This window comes from Staurois parvus, unplaced genomic scaffold (assembly GCF_062004578.1).
Source record: "Staurois parvus isolate SC_StPar_1 unplaced genomic scaffold, SC_StPar_1.0 ptg000106l, whole genome shotgun sequence".
Taxonomy (NCBI): domain Eukaryota; kingdom Metazoa; phylum Chordata; class Amphibia; order Anura; family Ranidae; genus Staurois; species Staurois parvus.
This window is the reverse complement of record NW_028317902.1, coordinates 6,898,530-6,919,207: the sequence shown is the minus strand read 5'-3', so window position 1 is coordinate 6,919,207 and position 20,678 is coordinate 6,898,530. Positions and strand designations below refer to the sequence as shown.

General features: G+C 40.5%; 1 protein-coding gene across 6 annotated transcripts in view; it reads left to right on the top strand.

Annotated features, from left to right (window-relative positions):
• PBX1 (PBX homeobox 1) overlaps nucleotides 1-20,678 on the top strand; it is a 205,565-nt gene that overhangs the window by 18,112 nt on the left and 166,775 nt on the right. For 4 of the 6 annotated variants that reach the window (XM_089671532.1, XM_089671531.1, XM_089671535.1 and 1 more), the window contains exon 2: nucleotides 2,082-2,237. The exons of the other annotated variants lie outside the window; for them this stretch is intronic. In XM_089671532.1, coding sequence (XP_089527658.1) covers nucleotides 2,082-2,237 — 156 coding nt within the window. The remainder of the gene's footprint in view (nucleotides 1-2,081; nucleotides 2,238-20,678) is intronic. 6 annotated transcript variants of the gene reach the window in all.

The window sequence follows — 20,678 nt, the reverse complement described above, 5'->3', positions numbered from 1 at the left end:
TGCACTGATGTGCAGTCATGTTGGAACAGGAAGAGGCCATCCCCAAACTGTTCCTGCAAAGTTGGGAGCATGAAATTGTCCAAAATGTCTTTTGTGTGCTGATGCCTTAACTGGAACTAAGGGGCCAAGCCCAACTCCTGAAAAACCACCCACATCATAATCGCCCCCCCCCCCCCACCAAACTTTACAGTTGGCACAATGCAGTCAGGCAAGTACCATTCTGCTGGCAACCCCCAAACCCAAACACGTCCATTGGATTGCCAGACAGTGAAGCGTGATTAGTCACTCCAGAGAACACTGGCTTGGATGCAGCTGCTTGGCTGTTGTGCTAATCTGAAGGCCACAAGAAGTTTGAAGGTCTTTAGCTATTGACTCTGCAGACAGTTGGCGACTTCTGAGCATTGTGCCCTTCAGCATGCATCATGTTGTGTGGCCTACCACTTTGTGGCTGAGTTGCTGTTTCCAGTTGCTTCCTCTATGCTATAAAACCACAAATTGTTGACACGGGCATATTTAGTAGCAAAGAAATATCACAGATTGCACAGGTGGAAATCTATCACTGTACCACACTTGAATTCACTGAGCTCCTGAGAGCGACCCATTCTTTCACAAATGCTTTTAGAAGCAGTCTGCATGCCTAGGTGCTTGATGTTATATACCTGTGTCCATGGAGGTGATTGGAACACATAAATCCAATGATTTGAAGGGGTGTCCCAATACCTTTGGCAATATAGAGTGTATATATAGATGTTATTAGAGGTAGATGATGTTAAATATGTATATGAAAGGCAGTCAAAAGTCCTTTTTAGGTAGACACAATAACCCGTTTTTTTTTTTTTTTTTTGTGGTGTGTTTTATTTATATTTATATATATATATATATATATATATATATATATATATATATATATATATATATATATATTTTTTTTTTTTTTTGTTTACCCTGAGATGAGACTAGTAGTGAGCAGTTGTTGGCTACCCATACTCCTCCTTAAGCCGGCCAAAGACCGATTGAAATTTACCAGTTCAGCAGGAACAGGCTGAATATCGATCCATCTGTGGACAGGCTGGTTAGTTATTAGCATGCATATTCAGCAATTTGAGTGTGCATGTTGACTGAATAATTGTAACAATTACGTCTACCCACTGATGTACATGACTAGATTAAATTGTATCCAATGCTAATCTTGAAACTATTTTACCTATTTTTATTTATTTGCTGGCATATTACCTGTAAGGGAGAATCCATAGTGGTTCAGAATTTTTATAGCCTGCAAACTAAAATGTAGACACGAATCTAAAACTATGATTGCTATATGAGATCTCTTTATTTTGAGGCTTTCAAAACCAGAGTGGAAAGTAGACGTGGTGGAGGTTTGGTGATTTGCTACCCTAAATTTAACCGTAATGGGTAGCATGTCACCTGGCAATTCTCTTGCCACTTTTTGGGGCATCAGTGGTAAAGTACTCATCAGCAACTCGACTTGTGTTTATTTAAAGGGGAAGGGGCTTTTATTAATGTGTGGCCTGTATGCTTGAGACCCACTTGCTTTACCAGCCTGTGTCTGATGTGACGGGCTGGCATCTACTATATAATATTACTTTTTAACAACTGAAATGAACAGTTTACAGATCCTTTAACTTCAAAAAAATTTAGATATAGGATTTCAATCTTTGGATAGATTATGTAGTGCAAGACCCAGCCTATAAATAGTAAATTTTGCTTTGCTAAAGATTTTAAAGTTTTTTTTGTGTGTGTATGTATGTATGTATGTATCTATGTATGCATACATACATACGTACATGAGAGAGAGATCAATCCTGTTTTTCACTTATACTTTTTTTATATATTAAAAAACAAACAAAAACAACCTAAGCTTACCTGCTTACCTGCAATTTGTGTGCATAGTTGAAAGTGTAAGTTCACCTTTTTCATAGAAAATGAAACCGTGAACTAACACCATACAACACTCCCTGCTGTACTTGCCTCTGTGGATGATGAGCTGTCCAGTGCCAATGCAGACAGTGTAGCGGCCCAGGAATTTAAAATCCCCACTCTTCTCTCTCCTCTCTATGCAGTGCTTCCAGAACAGATCAGAGTGATTCTGATTGGTCAGTTCTGGCACAGAACATTGCCCTGATCCATGCCGGAGGCCCTGCAGTAAGAGGGAGAAGAGTGGATATTTCAAATCCCCAGACAGCTGAGTGGGCACAGACAGCTCATCGCCCACGGAGGTACAGCGGGACCAGGGGGGTTGTATGTGTGTGTGTGGGTTTTTTTTTCTGAAAAGGTGAACTAACCTTTTTAAAGGAATGTAAGTTGCTACTTGTGGTCCTTAATTGTTGCAGTCGGCAATACAATGCAACAGGTCCTTTGTAAATGCAAGTAAAACTGCATCCTATTTTTGCATGTTTCATTATACAACGTAGGTGCACTTACATCTTTGTGATAAAACAGAAAATGTATATGTGAGCTTTTAATATACGTGAGGTGATGCTGGAAATTAATTCTTCAACATTTTGTACTGCTGTGGATTCTGTGTTTCACTGTAGGTTAAATCTACATTATCTGCAGTAGCTGGTGGTGTTCATTTGACTTGCAGTCAATGAGAGGCCACAATCTGTGATTGAACACAACTGCTTCTGTCAAACATTGCATGGCATTCAAAAACAAAACACCGCCTATTGCAGGATTGAGTGTTTCACCTATTTTTAAGATGATTTGTGATGGCGCATGTTAATATTATGCAAGCAAAATGAACATGTAAAATCTCTGCTTTATATTTGGAGAGTAGTGGTGACACGCCTGCACAATTGAATTTATATGTGGTGTCATCAGTCAGATCTGGAATAGAATGACTGATGTTGAATGATATATTATGAACATTTTCTATAATGGAATTTATAACTTCCAGTGTAGTTAAAGTGCTTTTGAAAAGTAAAAACGTCATGCATTTTTGAAAAAAATGCCTTATCTGATATGATATTCAAAGTGCCTGTTGGGTCCATACTTTGACCAAGTGGCTCTTGCATTCTATGTATCATTGTCGAAATACCCTCTTTTCATGCTATTGTTGGCTACGTAGAAGTTCTGTATCTGGCATAAAAACACAGATCTTGTGACCTTGTGCTTTTCATGTGGGAATAGCTTTTGGAATATATGAATGTAAATAGTAAATCTCCTGCCATGTGTTTATTGCTTGGTTTACTTTAAAGGGGCTGTAAACCTCAGACAGACATGAAATATGAACAAAGCATATCCATGTGTAGTCTTTACTAGTCTCAATCTAGAGCACTAAGTGCCATCTCTGTCTGCTGCTTTGTTCCTCTTCTATCAGCATGAATCAATTGTGACAAGTTTTTTTTCCTGACACCTAAAAAAAAAATAGTGGCAGGGGAGGGACCTGTAGCAGATTGACAGTCTCAGCGCTGTTACTGTGAGCTGTGTGTAGGGGGTGTGCCTCTTCCCTCCAATCATCTCTCAGAGCTCCCCTAACTGATCTCTGCAGAGTGTAACTTCAGCTCTCTGCTCCTTTTTTCTTGCGCTTTTAGACCAGCTTCAGCACTTTGAAAAATGTAGAGAAGAGAAGACTGCAGATAAACAGGTACAACTTATGTAGGAGGATTTGTTTCATATGTGTACCACCTGAGGCCAGTCACTTCACTGTGTATAAGTAAGGGTTCATAACCACTTTAAGATCCAACTTATTTCTCTTTGGATAGAGTGAGGAAGGATTTGTCTTGTTCAGCCCCATGGACTAAACAAGAAAAATCAATACATTTACACTGTCCATGTTAAACAGTGTGGATGGAAGAGAGCTGCAGCACCCATGGTTGTCTGAATACCTGAACAGTGACTGTGTCTGATGGGGCTGTTTGGCCAATGATTTTCCACCCAACTTTTTTCAGTTGACTCTTGTGGAGCTGAGTGATGCTAGCGGGGGCGTTTGAATTTTGGCTGATTCATCAGGAATGGGGCAAAAGCCATGTATGGCCAGTTTCAGAGACCTCCACCTTCCCTATTTGTTTTTTTGCAATTTTTGATCCTTTTTGGGAAATTTCCTCTTGATTCTTCTTGGAACAGGAACAAAGACAAAACTGAGCACACATTTGTAGTAAGTGAGTGAAGAAGCAGTGACACTTTTGACAATGTTTACTTTGCTGTCTGTGCCCATCTGTGCCAGTGATGACCGAATTCTTCTCTCACCCCATTTATGGTGCCAGCAGCACAGACACATTCTCCCTTTTACAGACAGAAATCAAATTTTTACTCTTTCCATGCTATTGAGGACTAAAAGAAGGTTTAAAGTGTTACTAAAACCACAACAGTAAAATCGGTCTGTATATGCAGTAAAGCATGCTTGCTATACTCACTGTGGAACCTAAAGGGTTAATCCTCTGCATTGTGTAAAAAGGCCGCTTGATCCTGATTTCTGTGCTTCCTCTTGTTCAAATGTCCACGTCGTCTGATAAGACAGACTGAACTGTAGCCATTCTGCACATGCTCAGTTTGGTGTGTATTGGTGGAGAGGTTTTTTGTTTTGTTTTTTTCTTGGGATAGTGCATGTCTTTAGCACAGGGCCAATCAGCACTGCCCAGACAGGTCAGGGGTTCTGCATCCTCCTAGAGCAGAATGAAAACTCCTCCTACAAGCTTCAACCAGTTAATGGCTGGACACTGATAGAAGTCACAAGACTGCTCTAACTTCTGATGAGAAAAGGTATTTAGCAGTTTATATTTACTAAAAATAATTGCATTTTCATGTTCTGTGTACTGTGGGAGACCAGATATAGTGAATGCAAGGTCCTGGGTTTAGTAACACTTTAAGGGCTTGTTCACACAGGCGACCAGGGAGGGTAAAAGCAGGCTCTTGAGATGCATTTTTACCACCTGCTTAAAGAAGCAGCAGGGCTGTACACATTCTGTGGCCACAATGCATTGTTTCTTGTCCACGCCAAAAAAACCCAAAAAAAACACCTGCATGTCCCAGTTCAGTGGCACATACGGCCCCTGAATATGACCCATTTAGGTTTCTGGGGCCACCCTGCAGCCATGTGCCATGCACGCGGTTGCGACAGTGGATCAGCTTTTAGGGTTAAAACGGGCTGCAAAGAAGCGACAAATAGCCTCTTCACTGCATATGAAAAGCCTTCTGCAATGTGATCCACCACAAGCATTGCTTTTCACATAATTTATTGCACTAAATATAGAAATGTATAGATTAGCCTTTAAAGGGGACTCTCAGTTGCTCAGTTTAATTACATCTTTTTGTGTGTTTAGATGAGAAATCCGTGTTGGTGAATGGTTTTCAGTCATTCTAACATTTGAAATCAAGAACAATCATCGAACAGCATATACAACCAGAAACAAATATGGTGCCTCTGTAAACCTAGATCATTACAAATCGTATATAGAAATATGACTTTTAAACCATTACCATACACAGATGAGATGATTTCCATGGTTATCAAAGAAATTTTGTGAAGATCATTCATCCCCTTTAACCCCTGCCGGTGTAGGACTGTCTAGCTGCAGAACCATAAATTATGTGCCATTTGTCGGTTCCTGGTGGAGGTCTAACAGAAGCCTGCAAGGTGCTAATAACCGCAGCATGATTAATGATGATATGTCTCTGTGTGAAATTTCCCCTTTGGTGTCTTCTGGCAATGTCCTGGGGCACAAGGCGGTAAAAACGAGAAGCGCTCTTTCCCGGTCTTCGACCCGTTGAAATTAGGGGTGTTGGCTTTTTGTGATGCTGCTTTTGATCTGTAACATTTATCTGTGCATTCTTTTATACACCGTTGTCTGTATACAGATCTTTGAGATCGTAACCTGCCAACAGTGTGCTTTTTATAGTTCACCCAAATTTATATGCACATTCAGGTGTAGGCACATGCTGTAGGTTAGGAGGACCTATATTTAAAAAAAAAATTAGATGTTTTATTAATTTACTTTATGGCTGAATCAAACCAGAATTGCATGGGAACATAGACGCAGGCGTTGGAAACTGCCGGCCGTTTACCAGTGACACCATGCAACTCGTGGAGTCAATTTACTAAATAGTGCATTTACACTTATTTTCCCCAGAGCTTAGTGAATGCGATGAAGCTTCAGTTTTTAAAGAATACCTAATCGGGTGCAAGGGAAATAAAAGGAATTTTGCTTCAACATTATTGGATAATGGAAATCGGCAGAGTTTCACCACATTCACTAAGCTATGGGGAAAATGAGTGCAACTGCACTCACAAAATGCACAGTTTACCTTTAACCCCATGGGTATCGCTCAGTCCCCATGCTATTTTTGTCCTGTGATTGCAAAGCCTGCCTGTGAAATACTTGCTCTGTGTTCTAATGCTGTCAGAGATGTAGATGGCACAAGGGAAGCTAAGCGTCACCACGAGCTGCATGGTGTCGCTGGTAAATAGTCGTCTAATGCTGAACAATTGGAGCACAGACAGAAGTCAGTCGTGGTTGTATGCATTTACCAAGGTACTTTCGGCATGTCATGTGGTTGTTTGATGCTCGTAAAGTAATTCTAGGGACAATTTTTATTTTAATAATGTTTCAAAAATGGATGCATCTAGAACAGATTGGTTTACTGGCTACATGCGCTGGGTGATCACCATGTCTACCCACCGCAGGTGACTACGGCTTTTTGGAAGCAAACATTATTTGGAGGTAGTGTCTTTTATTTATTTTCTTTTTGGTGGGGGGGGGGGGGGGGCAGGGTGGTCAACACCATTTCTATGGATAAGTTTAAAATCTTTGTGTATGACTTTGAGTTTGGGGTCCATTGTGTGTGCCCTGCACTGTGATCTTGCAGTCCATGCTGTATATGTGCTAGTCTTGGGAGAGGAATCTATTTCTGTATGTTTGTTTGTTTGTTTGTTTTTTTCCCTTTTTTAAATAACATTTTTTGTTTTTTTGGTTCATGTGCAAGAAACGTGAGCACCTATGTCTGTAACCTCAGTATATGGCTGGTTACATTTTCTTTTCTAGTCATTTTTTTTTTTTTCCCTGTAGTTGACATATAATCAAATCACTTTAAAAACCCCTTTCTCTGGTCATAAGTAAATTAACAGGAAGATCTGAAATGATGAGAGAAGTATGGACTTTATAAACTCACCTAGACCTCACCTTGCTGGATGCAGTATCGATTCGATGTTGCATGTGTCCCCCACTGGCTCTACTTTGAGAACTGAGAGATCATTCAGTTCTCCCTGCCTCCCTGAGCAGAGAGCCATGACTGTTGTCCCTGGCTCTCTGCTCTGCCCCTCCAGGGCTTACTGGACTGTGGAGGGGGCGGCAGGGGCTGACTCAGGCTCTTGGCAGATTGCTGAGAGGTTGAGCCAGGTTTTGTTCCAGGCTTCTGGGTGGATCTAGTTGGGATCTTTTCAGAGCCTGGACCAACTATCACGGCTGCTGACAGCGAGCTTCAGGAGTGCAGAGCGAACTAAACTACTGTGATCCAGAGAAGTACAGCCATACTGTACTTCTCCTTTAAGTAGTGCAAAGTGCATCTTCCTATAGCACCAAGTCATCTCATCAATTTACCAAAATCTCAAACTAATGCAGCTCCGTAATCCATATATTGTTGAATGTAATTTTTAAATGCATTAGCCTGGTATCTGCCTCGTACAATCTCTGTATAGCTGAAGTAGAGTGTGAGAGGAGTAAACAGTACAAGCCAATGAGAACATATGTCAAGAAGAAGCATGCTGATAGGAGGTGAAAGCAGAGTGACAGACTGGTGACCTCATCCTTGTACTGCTTTTCCTTTCACTGTTCAGTTAACTGAGCTGAGTCAGCTCATAGGGGCAGTCTTGGAAGGGGGTTGAATGATTCTGGCTGTTACATTGAGGCCATCTAGTGGCTGAAAGAATTGCTGCAGAAGAAGTCTCTGGGTTGAAGCTGCATGGTGCAGCAGAAGCTGGTTCAGTTTTATTCTTTATTGGGCCATTGGTGTTTTATCTCCTTGGTGTTTTCTCTTTCTTGCTGGAATTGTGCTTTTTATCCTGTATGTGTTCCTGTTAGTCTGAAAATGAATATATGGGAGTGCTGCATTTTGGTGCACACTGTAGATTTACAGATCATTGCTCACAATTTTTCAAGAGTCAGTTGTCTTGGGTGTTTACATCCCTTTTTTCTTTGAGGATATTCTAGTGTCTCCTTAACTACGTATATCCCCTTATTTACCACCACTGACGCATCCAGTCGTCTAACTTCAATGCCGACGTATTTTTCTGCCAGGGAGCCCACAGGTTCTGCATACAGTCCCCTATAGAAGTCAATGGCTGTATGTATATATGTGAAAGCAGATAGTATGTGTACAGGATTGAAACTCAAATTTCTGCATCCAGTTTTGTACACATCCATGTTTAGGTAGATGCACGCATATAACCACATACAGCCATACAGCCATTGAGCGTACCCGTGGGCTCCCTGGTGGGGAAATGTGCTGTAAGTTACGCTATACAGCCATATCACAAGCCCTAAACCCCCTTTTTGTTTTTTTTGACAGTATGTGAATGTGTACAATGCTGTAGAAAATGTTGTTACTAACCTTTTTTTATTTCTATGCACAAACAAAAAAGTCAGTCTGTAAAATCGAGCTTCATTTCAGAGCCACCAAAGCAAAAAGCTGAGCAATTTTGTTCTATTCTTCTCTGCACACATTTAGGAAGGAAAACTATCATTTTACATCAAATTGCAGCGGGGCTTTTACCTCTGGGGACGCGGAAGAAGAAAAAAAACTTAATGCATGCAGATCTAAACAGAAAGAGAGCTGGAATTTGTAAAAGGTACCAGTTAATAGTCATGTTAACAAATAACTGGTGTGCTGTACCGTCTGCGTGTGTTCGTGCGCAGCTAAATTGATCTCTGTCCTGGGGATAGAAGGCAAAAAAGTGACCACCACTAGTGTGTGTGTGTGTGTGTGTGTTGACACACACAGGACCACTGTCCTTCCTGCCCTTTAGGGAAAGAGAAATTGTCATGCTTTCCAACATATGGAGACACACTTCTGCACAGTTTTGGTCCTTTAAAAAGGATTGTGGCACTAAAGCTGCTCATACATTAGTGGAGTTTAAAACCGCAATATAAAAATTCTCTGTGCATTCAGTGACTTGATGAATATTGCTCCAAAGACCTTAAAAATGTCAATTGCTATTAAAGTTGTAAAGACCCAGATTTCTTTTTTTTGGTAAAATAAAGAAAGGTTATGCCTACCTGCTCTGTTTAATAGTATTGCAAAGTGGTCCTCCACATCTGGAGTCCCCTGCCAGCAATCTCCGCTCCTCCTCTCTTGCATGTGCCCCTATAGCAAGCCATGTTATATAGGGGCACATGTGCGGGTACGCTCCCAAGCTGGGCTGTGTGTGTCCATAGACACATACAACGTAGATCGCCCTCCTTGACCACAAGGGTGCCAGCAGGGCCCCTAAAGCTGTCCATAGATGGAGTGAATCTGGGCCAGTTCAGCAGGGACTGCACAAGATTTGATCCATCTATGGACACGCTGGTTATACTGAAGTCCATCCAACATTGAACTTCAGTGTAACCAGCCTGTTGGATTATTTTCATGCGATCACTGTCGGTTGCTATAGCCGCCAGCAATAATCGTGTTTTGCTGGCAGGGAAAGCTCTCCGCTGGCAGAACACAATATCGCTGCAAGAGGGATTCCTCCATCAACACTGACTGTGTTGATGGGGAATCGAGCAATTTTCTTTCTTTTACCTGTGACGGGAGAAAAGATAATTGCACAATCTATGGACTGCTGTAAAGCAAAAATGTACTCCCGATTCATCAGGACCTGGTCATAATTTGCTCCATGCGTGGCCAGCTTTACCACCTTACCCTCTTGCCTTGCATATAGGGAATAAACAAAATCTGTTGAGCTAGAACCATAGGGCAGTGTCTAACAAGGTCTATTTTGTATCAAAGATTTTTTTTTTTTTTTAAATGTTTGCTCTCCATTTTGCTCAGGTACTCTTCGGTGCTGTGCTATTGTAGAAAAGTGTTTTAAACTCCTTATCACACAAAGAATGATTTTCTGCCTGTACCTAATATAGGAATCTGCCTCTTCAATCTGACACAGATCGTTAGACAGCGAAAATAACTCCATGGAGCAGTATTTGTGTCATCCGAGAATCTGCTGCACGCCAAGTAACTCTTTATTGGCCTTGCTGCTTGAGGCATTGAGGTGGTGTTTGATCTGGAGGACCTGGGACTTCATGACACCGCTGTGCAGTTAATTTTGTCATATTAACTTTTATTTTAGGCTATTATAGTAACGATTGTTGTCTAATGTTCCACAGGAACATTCAGCACTTTATCTGTTGCTATGTAGAATAACAAAGAGGTCTGTTGTATCGTTGCTAGTAGCAGAGCTAGTTAGATCTTGGGTATTTCTACTAAAATGTATAAATTTCAATAACAAAAGTTGTATACTTCAGCTTACCAGCCCTTGGTGGTGGCTGCATTAATATGTTTTTTTTGTTTGTGTTTTTTTTTTTCTTCCAAACGTCTTTTTTTTTTTTTTTCTTTCTACTTGGTGAAGTAACACACTTCCTGTCCAAGGTGACTACGCTCACTGTACTGTATCTGTGGAGGAGTAGTATTGTCACCTAGGCTGCTGTCATGATTTGAACTACACACATACCTCTCCCTTTCCATCACTTGGGGGGAAGGTGTTCTTTAGTCTACACGAGAACTGGGAAGACTGATTGACATGTTTGATAATTCAGTTCAGTGTACAGAAAGTTACAAGAACAAGTATTTGTACTTACAAAAAATGTGCTGGGACTGAGAAACAACTATTGCAGTCTCCACAGCTGAGGCCTGGTAAGCTGCAGTGTATTAAGAGTCTGTTGACACTGTCCTGACACTCTGTGCGCATCACACAGTTCCCTTTTTTTTTTTTAACTCCTTTATTTGAAGTGTACAAAGTGACAATTCATGTCACTGTACAGGTGCACTGCACTGCTGTGTGGCCCCATCCTGTGGCCGGAATTGATTGTTCTTGGTTTTAAGTATACTTTTAATGCCTTAATGGCCCCCTTTTTTTTTTGAAGAGTATAACGTGGCACTTCATTTATGTCACCGTAAATCAGCAAAGTGCTTTGCACATGCTATGTGGTGACATGAGGTGCCATCCAGTGACATGCGATATTGTGTAGCATGTCTGCATTTTATTGCACGTCTGGGTTGTGTTGTAATGAGAACACGGCACATGGAAAACAGTTGTTTTCTATGTGCCCTATTGTATAGTTATTTTTCCACTACAGAAAAACATCAGTCTCTGTTCTAGCGTGAACCTAGGATCCTTTCATTAGCGTCATCAGATTCATCAGTTCCATCAGCATTGTTATTGGCATCATTTGACGTTAGCCCACAGACATGTCCTAAATGCAGGTAGTGCACAAATGCGTCCATGGGCATGAAGACTTACTGGTCAGTATTTTATGCACATAAAACAGTCCCCACCCCTTTAATTCTGGGAGCTGAAAGAATCATTCTGGAAATTTTTTGGGACATGTATGTGTGTTGATGTTTACATGTATATGCATGTGTAAATGCACACACTTTACAGAACATACTCAGTGATTTTTGCACATGAACTTTCCGCCAGGAAAATCCAGTATTCATACTTCAGTACCATGTGCATGTCCTTTTTTTAAAGTAGACTTGTCATAAGAGAAATACTGGGCTACTATTACTGACCCCTTTATCAAGATGGAGATTGCTTGGCTACTCTGCAGATGATTGGTTTACATATTCCACCTATCTGGAAAAAGTAAGTTTATCTGAAAGGTCAAAGGAATATCACAAGGCCTTATCTGGATGGTTGAACTGGGACAGTGACTCATATTTTTGACACAAGGGGGGTAGCATGACATTTAGGTAACTGGAACAGAAATGGCATCTGCTTCAAGGGAGCCTGTTCTGAGAGGAATATGTACTCTGCTATTGCTGACTACTTTTGAAAATGCTAGTTGCCTGGCTGCCATGCTGATCTTATGGCTTTAGTTCCAGATTACTAACGCTATTCATTCAAGAATTCTGGACTGAGTGGTTGCCAGTTTGGCTCAGTTGTATAAAACGTTTTTTGGTGAGGAAGCAGGGCAGCTAGCATTTTAGAATGAGTTCAGTAATCATGTCTCTCATGTTTGTCGAGATACGGGTTTATGTATTACAGATACCTATATAGCGCTGTCAATTTACACATGTATATTATACATTCACATCAGTCCCTAACCCTCAAGGAGCTTACAATCAAAGGTCCTTAACTTACATTCATACATACACATACTAGGACCAATTTAGACAGGAGCCAATTAACCTACCAGCAAGTCCTTAGAGTGTGTGAGGAAATAAGATTACCTGGAGGAAACCCACGCAGGCACAGGGAGAACCTGCAAACTCCAGGAAGGTATTGTCATGGTTGGGTAGGTTCTCTTTAATATACTAGTAGGCTATTTTACTGCACATGCTAGATTGTTATGGATTCATTTAGGACTTTCCTTCTCTTGGACAACTGTGTAGCTCACATCTGCAAAGTGTTTTTGTTGGCCTTTTATGTGTTCCTTTTAGTAAATTCCTTCTACATTAGCAATGTACATTAGCAATCAATAGAGGTGGGAGATATACTGGAGAGGGGGAGAAGAATACAACCCTAGATAGGGGGTCAGAAGATGGAAGAACATAGACTCTTAGAATCTTTAGTAAGCTCTAAAAGTGAGGTTGTCATTGTCAGATCACGCTCCTGTTATAACAAGGTTAAAGTTGATAAGAGAATGAAATAGAAATAGTATGTGGAGATTAATTGAGATGCTCATACAGGATCTGAAAAGAATAAAAGAAAGAATAAAGTAAGAATTAGAGCAATATTTTACATTAAATGATACAGATGAGGTCTCCGTTGCTGCCATTTGGGAAGCGCAGAAGACCTACATAAGGGGTATCCTGATTTCAATGGCGGTGGAAATGGGGAAAGAAAATGAGATTACTGAGGAACTACACATTTTAGAACAACTACATAAAGGGAAAATAGAGTAGTACAGAAGATAACCCAAAAAAGAGAAGAGTTTTTGGTATGGTAGCAAAAGAGAGATATCAGTGGGGGAATAGACCTGGAAAATATCTAATGAGAAGATTGAGGGAAAGGAAATCGAGAAATTATATAGAGAAAATTAATGCGTAAAATGGAGAAATGGTAAACCACTGATATTGCTAAAACCTTTCAAAAATATTATAGTAATTTATATGAAATAAAATCTAAGAATCCAAATGAATCAGAGGGAGAAAAAAAAGGCAAAAAGACAGGCATTTTTAAAAGAGGCCAGACTACCTAGACTAGCGGAAGGGAGATTAGTGGTTTTGGATAAATTAATATTGCAGGAAGAAATATACATATCGTTAAAGAGTGCAACTGCAGGAAAAAGCCCTGGACCTGATGAATATACGTTGAGGTATTACAGGAATTGTAAAGAGCAACTTGTGCCGAAGGTGTGTATGTATATATACCCATATCGCTATTAAATATCTATACAAAATTATACACAAAGGTATTGGCAAATAGGATGAAAGAGTTTATGCCAGAGTGGATTCACTCAGATCAGGTTGGGTTTGTCCCAGGGAGGGAGGGTAGGGACAATGGAATAAGATCACTACTCCTTTTGCAAAACAGTAAGAGAAATGTGCGGCATTTGTCCTTCAATTGATGCTGAAAAAGCCTTTAATAAGGTAGATTGGGGATTTATGATGGACACATTGGACGTTTTAGGAATTGGACCTAAAATGACACAATGGATTAAAATGTTATGTAGATTTCCATCAGCAGTGGTTAAAGTTAACAGCATCCTGTCACCTTTAAAATGTATAATGGAACTAGACAGGGATGTCCACTTTTTCCTTTAACCTTGGAACCGCTATTAGCGACCGTACGAAAGAATATGGACGTAAAGGGAATCTCGATAGGTAACATGGAACGTAAGGTAGCGTCTTAGGCAGATGACATGTTATTTTATATAGTAAACCCCAGAGTAACCCTACCTAACCTAATGAAAATGTTAAGACACTATGGAGAACTATCACATTTGAAAATTAATCCCTCAAAGTCAGAGATATTAAATATTAATGTTCCAAAGACAGATAAACAGATATTGCAGAAAGGCTTTCCCTTTGTTTGGAATAACGAGGAATTGAGTTACTTAGGCGTAAAGGTAACCCCTCCTTAAAGAACATTATCAATGGAATATAATTTTTCTGATAAAATGAGTTGAAAGATGATCTGAGGAAAATCGTTTGGATCACTTTCTTGAACTGGTCGTTAAATTACGGTGATAGCCCCAAAGGTCCTGTATACATTTCATATGCTCCCAATATATTTGCCACGGTCTTTTTTTTTTTTTTTTTTTAGACAATAAAAAGGATGATGCTCAAATATATTTGGGCAAATAAAAGACGGAGTTAATTATGAGGTACTGTGTAAAAATAGATTGATTGTTGATTTCACGAATGGCTGATTGGATTTATAATGCAGGGGGGAAAAGTTGGGTAAGGATAGAAAATACACTGAGCGAGTCAGTTGGATAAGATCATTTGGCTGCCACAACAGTTTAGGAATCTTTCTAGAAATACAAGCACCTTAACACAAAATGTTTTTAGCATATGGGATAGAATACATAAACAAAGGGGCTGGGAGTATAATTCACTATTAATCCCGTTGGGGGGGACGGACAGAATTTTTTCTCCAGGGAAAGAGGATATCACAGGTAAATGGATAAAAGATAGAAATGCACGTTTAAAAGATATCACTGATAAAGAGGAATTGTGTACTTTTAGAGAGCTAAAAAATAAGAAGGAAATATATTTTCAAGGTTAGATGAATGATGTTATCACCAATTAAGACATTTTGTTACAGCACTCCCGCAGCCACTAAGAATGGTGGAGGACATGTATCCATTTTGAACAATTTTTTAGTACAGATACGATGCTAAAACATGTTACCTCTTGCATATATAAGATACTAATTGGTATATCTGGATCTGCTTCTCCACTGTTCTTGGAAACATGGGAAAAGGAATTGGGAACAAGAAAAAATAAAATATTTAAATTAATACACGGGCGGTGGATATGAATATAGTAGAAATGAATTACAAATGTTTAGTGAGGCGGTATATTATACCTATTGTGGCACACAATCAACGATCAGGGAATTCACCTTTGTGTTGAAGGGAGTGCGGGAAGAAAGGAACAATGGCACATATATGGTGGGAGTGCCCCAAAATTTAGTAATTTTGGCAGGGAATCATTCAACAATTACAGGAGAGAACAGAGGTCAGTGTGTTGAAGGAGCCCTGGGTTTGCCCATTTCATAATGCAGATCTCATGGCGAAACAATATAAGAACATGACATTTCACTTTATAAACGCAGCGAAAGGGTTGATTCCGAATTTTTGGCAGCTTCAGGAAATTCCAAAAATCAAAGACTGGATAAATAGAGTGGAATATATATATACAGGATGGAGGAACTGTATTATATTGGAGAACATAAAGTTGAAAAATGTAAGAAATCCTGGGAAAGTTGGACGGTTTTTAAAACCTCGAGGTGATACTCCGTCCTAGATAGTGACAGAGAAGGAGAGTGGAATGATAAAAAAATTTCAGGAATAAAATAGAGGAATAAGAAGAAAAATATATATTTAAAATAAGAAGTGACCAAAGGGGGGGGGCTGGGAGATAGGAGAGGGGGGGGGGGGGCCATGGGTTATGAAAAATTTGTTTGTGAAAATTGTATGGTTTTATTGTGTGGAAAACTTGTATTTATAATGAAAGTAATAAAATAAAAAAAATAAAAAAGATGGAGGTAATGGATCTGCCTCTCGCCTTGTCAGGAGGGCTAATGCAGGACAGGGTTGCTTTAGGAAAGAGTGATCTGCATTCAGCTCCCCACACACCTTACAATCTGATTGTACAACTTTCAAGATGTACTACAACTAAGTAGTGCAAAGGCCTGCCTAACTGGATACAATTGGATTGGATAGTTTAGCTAGGTTCTTACAGTATACAGTGGGGCAAAAAAGTATTTAGTCAGCCACCAATTGTGCAAGTTCTCCCACTTAAAAAGATGAGAAAGGCCTGTAATTGGCATCATAGGTAGACCTCAACTATGAGAGACAAAATGAGAAAAAAATCCAGACAATCACATTGGCTGATTTGGAAAGAATTTATTTGTATCTCAAGTTGATTGTACAAAGATTTAGCAGGATCCTAGAGCAGTACAATGCCAGGGAAGGACTATTTTTGCCAACACTTACCAATTGCCTTTTGCGGTCTGTGATGGCCCAAGCTTTCTACGGTATATTTATCACATTTTATGGTCTATGAATTGTTGTAGCTGCCACTTTGCCTTGAATAGTGTTCTATTCTCAGCTGTGAATTCTGCAACTGGTGGCGGCACCCACTGTATGCACCACATTGGCAAAGAAGAGGATTATAAGTTGGGGCACATTCCTACTAGCCTAGCTTGCTTAACGTGCAGGCTGGTGACAGCTCTTTCAGTGCATCACAGTTTACTTTTTTTTTTTTTTTTTTAACTTTATACAAAGTTACACTCCCAGGTCTCCATGCTGTAGGGCACTGTCGTGCCATCTGATGCACTGCTGAAAAATGTAGAACGTCTGCATTTTTTTCAGGCTGCAGATGATACCTTTCATTGGATGAGGTGCAGAGACGGAGTGCAAAGCATCCTCTAAATCGGGGCTAGGCAACCTTAAAAAGGAGATCTACCTGAGCAACATGGGAGAAGCCAAAGATCACCAGGAACAATGTTGCGTCCTCACACCCGATTTAACCTTTAATTGCTATACTAGCGTGTCAAAATTCTGTGCATTGCACTGCAATCATGGGTTTAAATCAGGTGGTGAGGAGGAAACATATTGCCTCCTCACTTGTCAAACACACTCGCTTTTCAGAGGAGGTGTAAAGTTGAGGGGTGGTAAAATTTTGTAGTTGAGTTGCGATTGTACCGCTCCCAATTTGTACCCCTTTAGCTGCTGAGGCAGCAGCCAAAGATGTAGATATGCCACAGAGGGAATTAAACCCCCTGTTTCTTTTGGTGGGTGCTACCGCCTGCAGAGTACTTGCAGAGCGTCCTCATTTACTTGAATGGGTCATGCTTGGCAGGTGCTACACCCACCAACCATGACAAGGCGTATAACTCCTGCTGCTGCAATATGTATACACCACTGACCACTGCTGCTAAAGAGATGCGGTTGGGGCGAGGGAGGGTAAATACACGTTTTAACTATGGGGTTTTACCACCCCCCAAACTGCAAATGTAAATGAACCCTTACTGTTCTGAGCCCCCTATAGGGCTGCTTTCACACTGATGTGCTGCTGTTTACCTGCACTGCAGGTGCAGTGCAATGCATCTGCGATTTTCCTTGGTTAGCTGCTCTTTGTCATAGACTTCTATTATATCCTGCAGGTGTGGTGCACTTTCTGATTGCACACAAACTCCTGCATTCAGAAGTTTTGGTGTACTTTCAGAAAGTACACCAAATCCGCAGGATTTAATAGAAGTCTGTTGCGAAGTGCAGGAAAGCTGCAGGTACACTGCACTGCACCTGTGGTGTGGGTAAACCGCAGCACAACAGTGTGAAAGCAGCCCTGTACTATTACTTCACACTGACCTGAAGATCTCTTCTTTCTTGCTGCTGGCACCACTCTGGAGACCGCTAGCTGGGATAAGAGGTGGAGTGCAGTTGGTATCACTCCACATGGGACAGGAGCCGGCACTACAGAGGAGGCATCGGCTTATGCGGCTCTTGCTCCCTACTACAGCTCCAACTTTACAAGTAGTCCCTCTGCATTGCACTCTGATGCTCTGAGATGGCGGGTCAGCCAGCCCAGACTGCAATCTACTAGTCACCTGGCCGCGATCTATTGGCAGATCACTATCTACATGTTGCTGAACCCCACTCTAGATGTCTGTGCTGAGCAGCCAACCTCTTGTATTTACAATGCAGCAAGTCAGCCACTTGCTATGGGACCCGAAACAGGCACCATGGGAAGTAATGTTTCACATGTCATGCGGATTGGATGGTTCAAACCGCATCCAATCTGCATATATGTGAACAAGGCACTTAAAGTATAACTAAAAGCAAAGCTTTTTTTTTTTTTTTTTTGGATAGGGTGAAGAGAAATTAGAATACCTATTGGGTTCTTATTGCTGTCTGGGACCCTGGTATGGAGATTCATCCTCTTGATTTGTCTTGTTTACCATTATCATTGAAAGTGAAAGTAAAAGAAAACCTCAAATGTTGGGTTGTCCGAAGAAAAGTAATAGAGGGGAACTTTTCCAATGGGGACACAAGTTCTGGAGACCAGGGGATACTCGAGGAGTTCCCTTAATTTGCAGGGATTTCCTCTCACTTTCTGTTTTGGTTATGGGACAGGAAGAAAAGGGAAATCTTCCCCAATGGGACACAGATGGCAAAACATAAACCGACAGGGGTTATAACCCTCTTACTCTATCCAAAATTGAAAAAAAATGTTAGACTATAGTTCTACTTTAATTTTGTGTCTTATATTGGCCAGGAATAATAGTATAATTCACTAATATACTGATGACCACTAGAGGGAGCATTTACAAATCCACTTCTAAAGTACTATATTGATTTTTATATATGGGGTATTAATAAAAAAAAAAAATTAAGTTGCGTAAAAAATACTTTGTTTTCTGATAGTTATAGTAAAAAATATAGTGTATACATCAAGAATCCAGTGCTAAGAAATGCATTGTTTTCCCCATTAGTGTATGTATGTATATCATTTTTTTTTTTTTTTTTTTGTGGACTGTGGATGTGATGCGTTCCTTCCATGGTATAGATGAAGCCAATTGAAGATGTCACATGTCATTTACCTGCTCTCTAAAATAAATGGAGAATATGGTGGCATCTATGGGAGGCAGCTGGAGTAGAACCTGAGGTCTCTGAGGATTATGGTGGTGATATAACTCACATTTGTCCATACTAATTTGAATGTTCGTTTTAAGTGGATTTAGCAGACCACCCAACCTTCTAGAGAGAAATGCTTTTTAGCACAGAATATTTAGACACAGTCCACACCGCACTCCACAAATAAACCTCAACCAAATAATCATTTAAACCTGCTGGGGCTTTAACCACTTCATTACTGCAATGCATCTTTAAAGGACGAAGTGACAGATGGTTATACCCAGTGATGTTTAGAAAAGACTTGGATAAAACACCGTTGGGTGCTATTGCGCTTACTAAGGTCCTTAAACTGAGCTGTCCTTGGACAGCTCAATTCAGTCATTGTTTACAGAGCAGATGTGATATCCTCTGTAAGTTCTGATCATTGTGATTGATCATAGAGGGACTAATCACACTGATCATATGTTGTGAACTTTGTATGCGCAGACACCTTGGGGTGCCTACTTTCCAAAAAGGGGTCATTTTTGGGGTGTTCATACTGTCTTGACATTTTTGATGCTGAGGTCTTAGTGTATTCTGGCATCTTTCATTACCAGCCACAAGCTGAAGCAGGTCCTGAAACAGGCTGTATTGCTAGTCGTTGGTACAGTGTGTAGAGAAAGCTATGACCAGACTCGCATATGAATTTCAAGCCTGGCTGAACAGACACCTGTCTCCTCCCATGCATTACATCATGCCCCATGTGACTTCATCAGGTACATGAATGAAATCACATGGGGTGTGACATAATGTGTGGGAGGAGCAGGGTGCCAGACGCGGCAGGAGAGGTGGATCACGGCTGCACAGTTACATTTTTTTTTTCTTGGTAATATAAGTGCATTACTTTAAATAAATACTAGAGTTTGGAAATATTACACTGAGAGGCCATTCTATGTTTCTTTAAGCTCATTGGCAGCAGAGGAGGGGGAGGCTGGGAGCCTTTCAAAGAGATACTCACCAGGTGTTAGAGAAGAGAAGACCAATCATAAGGCTAAGAAAGAAGGGAGCCGATACCATACGTCTATCCCCATGAGGGGCAAAAGCCTATATATTGCTAACTTATATTTTTAGGTCCATACTCAGGGTTGAGCGCATTGGTAAGAAGGTGTTGAGACACATGTAATGATTTATGTACACACAGTTGATATATGGGGTTTAAAGAGCAGTATATAGGATGTTTATTACTAATTCTTCTGCTACGTGTGGTAGCGCATTATGATGTGATCAGCACCCTTGATATGTGTTTATTAATTGTATGATATATTTTGTCACATTTTAAGGTTTTTGTTATTTTGGTGAGTTTTTCGTGAAGCTATATAGTTATTAATTTTTAGCACACACCGTAGGTAGCGCAGGAGTTCCACTAACACATGTATGGCGGTTCCCATTCATGAGAAGTTGATCTATCAGTCGACTTCTTATGAAAGGAACCACTGCAAAATTTCAGTTCTGTATCCTGACAGTGGGGGAGTCTCCCCGCTGTCAGAATATAATAACACAGTGGGGAGGATTCCCAGCATTCTCACGGAATGTGTGGATGAGGCGATTGGGTCAGTTTTCTTTCTTACTTTTTTTTTTTTTTTGTCTCTCCGTTCAGCTGGCTGGCTAAATGAAAAAACGGAACCATATTTGGGCAGCCTTGGTCTCAATTCTGTTGAACACTTGTAGACATCA